The sequence below is a fragment of the Falco naumanni genome, chromosome 2 (genome assembly GCF_017639655.2).
Source record: "Falco naumanni isolate bFalNau1 chromosome 2, bFalNau1.pat, whole genome shotgun sequence".
Taxonomy (NCBI): domain Eukaryota; kingdom Metazoa; phylum Chordata; class Aves; order Falconiformes; family Falconidae; genus Falco; species Falco naumanni.
The window spans coordinates 57,617,237-57,627,329 of NC_054055.1; the positions used below are offsets into that span (position 1 = coordinate 57,617,237).

Genomic DNA, 10,093 nt, shown 5'->3' on the forward strand with positions numbered 1-10,093 from the left:
AGTGAGAAAAACAAAACCCGTGTACCTTAAATCATAAGATGCTGGAAATGAGAATGAGGTTTCTGGCCATCAAGAGAGGAGGAGCAGCAAAGAAAAGAAGCCAGCGATGCAAGGTGGAGCTCAGTGTGTTTATGAAAACTGATGAAGTGTTCGGCAGCGGTAACAGGAGTAACAAAGTGCTTTCAGCAGGTCACTCCAACACTGTTGGTAGTTCCTTTAGGTTTTGTATGGGGATGCATTTATTCGGGTTGGTTTCTTTTCAGTGTCTGCAGGTGACCCTGTAGAAAGATGCTAGTTTCACCAGTTTTACAAGGCTACAGACTGCTGACCGTGAATTTTGAAAGGGAAAAACAGGTTAGATGGATGCACACATGTGCAAGTGTAGAGACAATGAAGGGAGGCTTTTGCAGCAGTGGCAAGACCTGCGTAGGTCAGGAAGGGACTTCCAAGGGGGATTACTGCTGGTGCCGGGACCAGGAGGAGGGGTAGGACAGCAGCTGTGGTGGGAGAGATGAGGCTTGTGTACCCCCCTACGCACCTTTCCAGCCCGAGCGCTGGGAGCAGGCAGGCTGCTTTTCATGCAGGTGGGAGCTGGAGCTGGCTCAGCTGTGGGCCAGTTGAGGACAGGAGCAAATCCCATCCCGTTGGGGAGTGTCAGTGGGAGTCCTGGGGAGGGGGATTGGAAAGCTCGGGTTGAGGCTCTGTGCTGCTGCTGAAGCTATGGAGAAATAGGAGGTGAAAAAGTTCATTGGTAAGGCTATTTAAGATTTAAGACCAAGCATCACTGATATGATAGTGATTACTCTCAGTAAATGGCTGAATATTTACTCATCCTTGTCCACTTCTGATTAAAAAAAAAAAAAAAAAAAAGACTGATTCATTTTGAAGAACAAGGCACATACCACAAAACAGCATTCTAAGAGAAAATGAAAAATAAAAGAGATGGAGGCATTTCCCAAAGGCATGGTGAAATATAAATAGTCTTGGGTTTCATGTCAAAGGGAAGAAATACTTGGTGTTAGTTTTATTTTTAGAAAGCGGGAGTAGTTATGAGACAGCTTGATACAAGCCGTCTGTCTGAAAATATCTGTCATTTTTAATGTATACCCTAGACATATCTGACCAGTCTGCTACTTGTGTAAAAAACATGAAAATAGAAAATGTCACTGTGGAAGGATTCATCTGCCCCAGTGCAGATGTCTGAAAGCTAATTACCTCAGTGTGAACTATTTGCCACAGACTCTCCCATTTGGTGGAGGGGGGAAAAAGCATCATGAGTTGATAATCTGTCTCATGCTAAAATAAGTTCCCAGAGGTAGGCTGGGAAGATGTAAAATAGGGTGACCAGCTGAGGTGTACATATCTGAAATCATAAGAGACTAATCTTGTCTGCAAGAAACTCTGGTTACTACATTGCTTTTAAAATGGAAGGCTGAGCAGTCTGAAATGTTTTTCCTGTGTATGAGTTCATTTTTGGAGGGATAACTGCTTTGCAATGTGGAGGTCAAATGCAATCTTAGTGCCCCCTTAAAGCGTAATGATGCTTACAGATCAGAGTGTGATTTGGGGAAATGATTTCAAAACTTCTGAAAGAGAAACATGTCAGAGGTAGATGCAAAGTCATGTTTTCCAGCTGACCCACTATGACAGGTCTGTAGATGAACAAGAGTTCATGTACACTGGATTCATGCAGGATGGTAAATTTTCTGTATTCGTCATTGTATACTAAATCTGGAACTGGAAACAGAATTAAACAGAGAGTATAAAGAAGCTTTGTGAGTTGTAGCTTCAAAACAGAAAACCTCTCTTCTCAAAATTCCCGGCACCCAGCCGTGATTCCAGGTAATTTGGTTAATTCTGTGAGCTGTATCAAGTAAAGCAGTGCGCGTAGTAACCTGGGTGTCAGAAGAGTTCACACAGGTGAGATTTCCACCTTAATTGAAAAGAGTTTCTCAGTTTTAGGTTTTTAAGTTTCAGGACGATAACAGATCACAGCTGCCTTTGCTGAGTGTGAGGAGGTCCCAAGCAGATGTCGATTTGTCTGCTGCGTGCCGTGGGTTGGTAGTTCAGTGAGAAGCTGAAACCATTGGCAGTAACATCTCTCTTGGTTGTTATTCCCCTGGATGACACTGCAGAAGTATATCACCCTTGGGAGCAACCCTGGCTGAATTCAGGGCTGTTCCGTGTTGTGCAGGGGGCTTAATGACCACTGTGGTCATTCGGAGGTCCTGAAGGTAAAGGTCTAAAAGAGCCATGCTCTGATGGAAAAGGGAGAAAGTCTTGCCATTTGGGAGCTGAAAATCTCACCTCTAAGGAGCTGGAGAATTTGGAAGAGTGAATGCTTTTTGGTGGTTAGAAAGTAATTTGCAGAAATTTAGGCTCGCTCTGTGTGCTGCTTGTTTCAGTGAGGTCTAGTAACTGACATCAGCACAATTTTAGTGATTTTAGTCCGAAGGGTAGCCAGCTTTCTGGCATGTCAAACAGGTACCAAGCATGAAGGCAATGGAGAGCATACCCTATGTCTGTGATTGCCTCCAAAAAAATGCCCTTGACTGTTATTAAATCTTTTGTGCATTACTACTCCTGACCGTAAGTGCCAGGCCATTCTGCTTATGCTAGAAATAGTATTCTTACGAGATCCCTTAATGCAGCAGCAGAAGGTATGTTTTCTGGCACGTCTGTATCCACAGCTGTGGATCTTACCCATACAGAGCATGAGAAAATGTTTTCCCACGGCTGACCTGTAGACCTTTGTACAGGGGACAATGCACACTCATTCTGAAGTTGTTCATGCATATATATTCTATGGTAAAAGTGTCAGTACATTATAGCAAGTTGCTGTGAAGTGTAATGATACAACAGTGTCACTGCAAATATGACAAGTCATATATATGTACATCTAAGATGTTGTTCTTCAAACAGTACAGAACATGAGGGTTGTTGGACCTGTTGTAACGAGAGAGTGCAGCCTGTAGTAGCATTTGCAGGGATGTTCCTTCATCAGTGTGTTCTGTACAACTTTGCCTTTTCCAGCATGCAAGCGATGGAGTAATTAGCAGCAATGCGGGTTCAGATAGTCTCCGTCTTCCATCGCAGTTTATTACTTCATTTATAGATTAAACAGACGAGGTTCCATGTAAAGTAGTTTAGCATTTTATGTTTCTCTGTCAGACACAGACACAAAAACAGTTGCAGAAGCTGATACATGTGTATGCAGCTATGGCGGAGTTGTGATTTCTTTTCAGAAATAGGGTGTGAACATATAATTAAAGACTACGGGTTACATTTTACACTTTGTGGCTAAGGGGGAGAAAAAAAAAAGAAAAAAAAAAGCAGTAGCTCCTCAGTTCTGCATCTCTGCACTGAAGAAGCTTATTCTGAAGGAGAGACTGGAGGGTTTTTTCCCTAGGTGGACTCCTACGTGTACTAGAAATAGCTGGGGTGCGACATGCCCTAGTTACATCCCATGCACGAGCGGCGGTGCGGCGAGGACGGTGCAGTGGGAGCAAGCCAGCTCCATAGCCGCTGTCAGAGGAGCATGGTGGGGAGAGCTCCAGCTGCTCCTCCTGCACCCGCAGCCATGTAAACAGGACATGCTGGCGCACAAAAGGAAAGTGTTTACATTGTTTTCGCTGTGTCCCGAGTTTCAAGAGGGGAGAAATGGCAGGAATAGGGAGTGGAAGCCTTTTCCTGGGTTCTGCCACTCGCTGGAGCAGGGTGGAGAAGGGGTCCCTGCTCTTTTACGCTGCCCAGGACCCCTGCATCCTGCCTGGCACGTGGCAGGGTGAGATGTACTTGAGTTAATCAAAGTGCCGGGGTAGTCCTACTCGTTTCCCAAGGAACAGCCTGAGATGAGGCCCTCTGCCTTCTCTGTCACGTGTTGGGGGAATTGGGAGCGTCAGTCTTGTGGGGCTCCCTGACCTTTTAGGATGTCTCGGCACAAGGGGCAGCAATCTGTCTCCCTGTACAGGGAGGAAAAAAGCTGTAGGAAGATGCAAGTTTATACCCTCGAAAGCTGGCGTATGATGTAGGCAGCTGCACCGTCTGAAATTCTGGGGTTTTACACTGAGTAGATTTCAGTTTGTGTCCCATTAAAGCAGACCTTAGGATCCCTTAAATACACTTGTGTGATTATGGCTAACCCGTATAGCTAAAGCTGCTTTATTAATTACATTGACATGTTGGGTTGTAACGTGCTAAAAATATCGGTGCTGATAATCTCGGTCACTTCTTATTTTCAGCACGGCGACGTTCTTTGTACGTACTGTCAAGTCACTGTGTTGTAGATGGACCAGGGTTATCGCAGGCGGGGCTTTATTATTTCAGCAAAGGTATTTCTTTGTTATTTCAGTAGGAAACAGAAGACAGGCGATAAGCTAACAAACTCACAATGGGTGGAAGTTCATTAAAAATATATGTCCTTGTTGTATGTATGATGTATTTAGATGTTAAGCCCTTTGGAGCAGCAGGTGTTTGTACAGTGCCATTACAATGGGGCCTCGCGTGTCACCAGATTTTCAGTGCTGATGGTAATCAGCGATGACATTTTGGCACTCTGGCAAGTGAGGGGGGGTCCGGGAGCTAGTAGCTGTGTACAGAAAGCGAGGTGGTTACAGCTGTGAGGTGGACGGGCAGGGGACTTAGGACAAGCACCTTCCACACAGAGGCAAGCGTGTTTCTTTTTTGCAATCTGTATGTCAGAGGTAGTATGTTGCTGAAGTTATTTTCAAAACACTCCCCCCCCCCCCTTTTTAAAATAAATACTGCATTAAGCTTTGTAGCTTTGTAACACACAAGTAGGTCAAAGTGCTGTCATGATTGTCTTGCATACCACCTACAAATACAGCTTAAAAATATGTCGAGTGCCAAATCAAACGGGAAGAGCAGGTGATGCACTCTAATTCCTTGACTTGTGCTTAAGTCCAGAGCACAGATTGGCAATGGTGGGATAAAACATCACACCCCTGGCTTTTGACATCACTTTCACCAACAGCTGTTTCAGGCAGGCGATGGAAACCCAGACCATTTTCCAATACTGTGAGCAGGCTGAGTCTGTTGCTGGGCACGTTGTGCGTTTAACCTTCGCAGTACTGGAAGTGCAAGAGTTTGCATCTGTAAAGCGGTTGCTGTGCCTTCAGTTTAGAGACACGGTAGAGGTAAAGCAGCGAGGTTAGTGACTAGCTAGGTGCACAGAGGTACCGTTACGATCATCCCCCTGGATCCCCCCAACATAAGGAAGCATGAAAAAAGCCTCTCGAGTTTGCTGACCTGCAGATAATACTTTCAGGAAACGAGCAGCTGCTAAAAGTGCATTGAAAAGACGCTTCAGCACTTTAGCTAAAGTTTAGCTTCTTGAAAACACCCGGCCCTTTTGATACACCTTTTTGCTCGGTAGTGCCAAGGGCCCTGCCTCCACCGTTTCCCCTTGTCATTCCTGACTTGGTGGGAGCAGGGAGCTGGAGAATCGCACCGGGCACCGGTGCACTTCCGAGCTTCCTGGGGAGGCGCAGGGCTGCTTCCCACTCCGCTGACCGCCGGGACGCGAGGGTGCACACCCGCCTGCAGCCGGGCCCGCCCTTTGCGGCTTCGGCACCATCTCCAGTATTTTGACCCTTGAAACGCCCCCTCTGCACGTTCTCGCGCACGGGGGGATGTGTGCGCGGCAGGAAGACGACCAGGTTTGTGAAGCGCAAACGCCTCCCGGGCAGCGTGAGGATACGGGATGCTGTCCCGTGCGAGCTGCGCCCGAGCTTAGTTAGTCCAGCACCGGCCATCTGGGCCAACTGCTTCTCCCCACGTCACCTAAAAGCGCGATCACGCTTTCCTTTCTTTTAACAGATAATCCTGAAATAGCCGGCAGGAGCGGAACGGAGTGTCACGAAGCCTCCCTGCGGACGGCCAAGCACGGCTACTGTACATACTACCCCATCTCCTCCTCTCTAGAGTTGCCACAAACTGCATGCTAAGTCAAGAATTTGTTCTTACGGACAAATCACAAACTCAAAAAAGCTAGTGCTGCTATGTCATATATGAATATTAAATATGGTATGCTTACTATACTCCAACCTAAAATAGTTAACTACCTGATACCAGCTGTGATGTTTCAAGACATAAAGGGTAACATTTAGTTTTAAAGATTTTCTAAGCATAGTTTAATTCTTGCGAATACTGTCTTTTCTCCATAATGATACCTAACGGAAATGGTCCAGTTAAGTTAGTCTCGTGAGATTCAGCGTTCATGAATCTTCCGAGCTGAGCAATAATCGAGTTGTATTGGCTAAAAACTTACCCCACTTGCAAGTTTAATTTTCACCCGAGCTACGATTGGGGTTTTTTCTTCTCGGTTAAAAGATGATAATCTTGGTTTTGCCTCCCTAGTGAGTTGATTCCAAGACAGAGGAAGTGAAACGCAGCCCAGTGTCCTGCACATCACCCTGCCAGTCTGAGTATTTTTAGCCAGAAATCCAAAGTAAAGCACAAATTCTTTAGATGCACATGGTTGGTGTTTGGCTTGTATGGAGAAGTTGCATTTGAATCATAGCAGAATAGCAGAAGAAAATTAAAAAATTTTGCACAGTATGACCTTCATACCCCTTTCAATCCCCAAAAGAACAAAGTCTTGAGAATATTATTTTACGAGTATATTTATAATGTTTTTAAAAGAGACTTTGCAGAAGTGCCTAAATTTTGTCACATCAGACTTGATGAAAGTGAGCCTGATGCCAACAGTCAAATCTCACCGGAGCGAATAATCTTTCAAACTCATAGTCAGGTTACCAAAAAGATCCAAGCTGTTAAGAAGTAACTTCTAGAAGTGTAAAATCAAACAGCAAAATGACAAAAAGACCAAACTAGCAAAAGAAAAGGCAAAAAAGAAGGCTGTAGATGAAGAGATTTGTATGATACTCTAATTTAATTAAAATTCAGTAGAGTCACCGAAACTTTGTAGGTGACTTTAATCTAGACTATTAACTGAACACTTAAGAATGTAGAATGAGATTCAGTTTAATAAATCATTACTGTATTTGCATTTTTTAATTGGATTATAAGATTGTAACCAGATTAGAGTGGAGAAAAAAAATAGTTCCTTTAATTGTTTTTCTTTAAAAACATATTTTATGTCACAAAAGTATGAAGATATCTTTAATACAATTATATACATGTTATATATACATACATACATATATATGGATGAAGCAGATTTTAATGTTGTTTACTTTTTTAAATACTTTGTTGATTTACAAGGTGATTATATATGTATAATTAAAATTTCATTTGTTTGATTTGAGATTTGTTTCAAGCACTATTGTACCAAATATTTCATATTTCACATTTTATATGTTGCACATGTATCACATAAATTACATAGTTTTTAAATTATTGTTTAAAAAAACAAGACAGCTGTTATAAGTGGATATTATGTATAATTGTTTGCAGCATAAGTTTTCTATATGGACATTATTAGTGATTGCAGTATTTTAACTTAACCTCTTCAGATTGATTGTAAACTATTTTAAACTTTGGCAGCACTGCCTATTCTGAACGACTGAAGGCACTAATCATATAATTATTTGTCTAGGAAATTATTTTCCGGGCTAAATCTTGTTTGTCCAATGTCTAATTACTATCTATTTATATATAAAGCTGGAGATTTGATCATCCGAAAGAAAAAAAAAATAATCACAATTCGATTGTAAAATTAACATAGTGCTTGTAACGTTGCGTTAGTTTTAATTTGTGGAAAAATAACGTATCTTAACTTGTTACTTTAGCAGTTAAGGTATCACCATTATATACTATTAAAACACTAATATTTGTAGACTTTCTCAGTCATTATAACTAGGTAGTTGACACTGCAACTTGCCTATATCTGTCAAAGTTGTTTTTATTTTTTTATAATAGTTAATTTAGGCATTTGGGTAGCTTATTGTATAATACTAAATGGTAAATTATCCATGTTGTTTAAATATTTTATGTAGATAAGTCTTCAAGACATTGTTTTGTGTGAACTTTTTATGTTTCAAAATAACTGTTATTCTATGTTTTTTACAATTAATCCAATTCTACTATTTTTTGCCCATGGATGACGAAGCTTCAGATACATCAGGTCTTTCATCCAGATAAACTGACAGACAAAAAGAGAAAATGTATTTTTAATAAGAGATCCACTTTCCGACTTTATGACTTTGTAATATTCCTGAAAACTGTACAAGTACAAACCTATGCGAACAGTAAGGAGGCAATTACAGAGATGTGCAAATACGTGTACAACAGATTCTGCATTTTATTTATTTATAAAGTAATTTTATAGACTATTTCAAAATTTGGGAAGATCTAAAACTATTTTTCTGTATAAATATTATTTGCCAAAACTTTGTTTATATTTAAAAAAAAAGTCTAATGAAAATGATTAAATGCTTTGTTTAATTAAAAAAGAAAAACAACAAATAAAACCCCCTAAGAGAACCATGAGATGGGCCAACACAGAGACAGTGAATACTGTAGCTGAGACACAGTCTCGAGTGACTTGAGATGTCTCAGTGCTTATTTTCTTCAAAGGATACAGCACCTCACCAAAATACCTTTTTGTTTGCCTCTCTCATCCAGCATAATTGACGACGCGTACGATGAATATTTCAGTAACAGTTAAAAGAAACCCCTCCGTTCACTCTTTTTCAGCATATAACTACTAGTGGTCTGTTAAATAGCCATTCTATTTCTGTTGTGACGTTAAATTCATTCACCCAATGTACAACCACTGAAATAAAAAGAAGCATTTTAAAATGAGAGTGGGGTCCGGGCAGTCCTTTCTTGTGGTGCGGCTCTGGGAAGACGGGCCTGGGGTAACAAAAACGGTCAAAAGAAAGCGGAGGAGTCTTTAAAAAGAATGCAATTTTTAATTTGTTTTATTAAATTTACTTTTTTTCCCCCCCCTTAACTGCATGTTCAAGTAACCAATGCTTAAGCGCCATCCATCCCCAGGTGTGGGACACAGGCAGGTGCTGCATGAGGACGCACGTACCCTTCTCCTGCGTGCCGAGGATGCTGCGCCGTGTGGCTTGAGCCCCAAGCAACTATTTCGTGCCCTTTCTGCCCACCCCTGCATCTGGGGTGCGGGTAGGCAGTGTTACCCCAGCAGCATGGCTCGCGGATGCCTAACTGTCAGAGGATTTTTTTTCGCCCTTGCATCCTCTGCATCCTCTTTCCTTGCCTGCATCTCAGTATTACACAGACAAATCACCCCCGTTACCTGCTGGTTCCTCCGGGGAGGGCAGCATTACAGAGGAGTTGCCGAAGGGCAGAGATCTAACAGCAAGCTAGTGATGGAGGAGGGATTAAAACCTCTGGCTTGCAGCTGCACAGTTCCTTCTCTGATCCATTTTTTTTTTTTTTCCGTAATGCTGTAAAGAAAGGAAATACAATTCCTGCAGAATCAACAAGAGCTTGTGTCATACAGTTGTGTACATTTTGTCAGCAAGGGGCTGGTTTGAAAGGAGTCCAGGGTCACAAGTGATGTGGAAAACCACCAGGTCAACCAGTCAGTTTGGATATATCACGAGCATACTGAGCCAGAAGCCTGCTGAGAATGAGCATGTGGGATTGAGGAGAGAGGTACAGGGATGGTGTGCAGGGACAGAGAAGGACTGGAGCAGGCGTGGGCTGCAAGGGCACTGCGGAGCAGGAGCAGCAAACCATTCAAATTCAACTCTAAGGATTCGGGAGCAGAAGCCCTGCCTGCTGGCACTTTCTTCTGTTAAACCCCACCCTGGGCAGCTGTCAGCAGTGAGAATGGTGTCGTGGTTTAACCCCGGCCGGCAACCCAGCCCTACGCAGCCGCTCGCTCGCTCCCCCTCGCCCAGAGGGATGGGGAGGAGGATCGGAAAGGAATGTAAAACTGAAGGGTTGAGGTAAGAACAATTTAATAGGGAAAGCAAAAGCCGTGCACACAAGCAAAGCAAACAAGGAATCCATTCACCACTGCCCACGGGCGGGCAGGTGTCCGGCCATCCCCAGGGAAGCCGGGCTCCCTAATGGTTACTGGGGAAGACAAATGCCATAATGCTGGATGTCCCCAGCTTCCTCCTTCTTCCCC

General features: G+C 43.0%; 1 protein-coding gene across 12 annotated transcripts in view; it reads left to right on the top strand.

Moving 5' to 3' along the window:
• Nucleotides 1–8,787, top strand: part of MBNL2 (muscleblind like splicing regulator 2) — a 113,610-nt gene extending 104,823 nt beyond the window's left edge. For all 12 annotated transcript variants that reach the window (XM_040584412.1, XM_040584413.1, XM_040584404.1 and 9 more), the window contains one exon: nt 5,839–8,787. In XM_040584412.1, the coding sequence (XP_040440346.1) occupies nt 5,839–5,853 (15 nt within the window). In that variant the 3' untranslated portion in view covers nt 5,854–8,787. The remainder of the gene's footprint in view (nt 1–5,838) is intronic.
• The last annotated feature ends 1,306 nt before the right edge of the window (nt 8,788–10,093 follow it).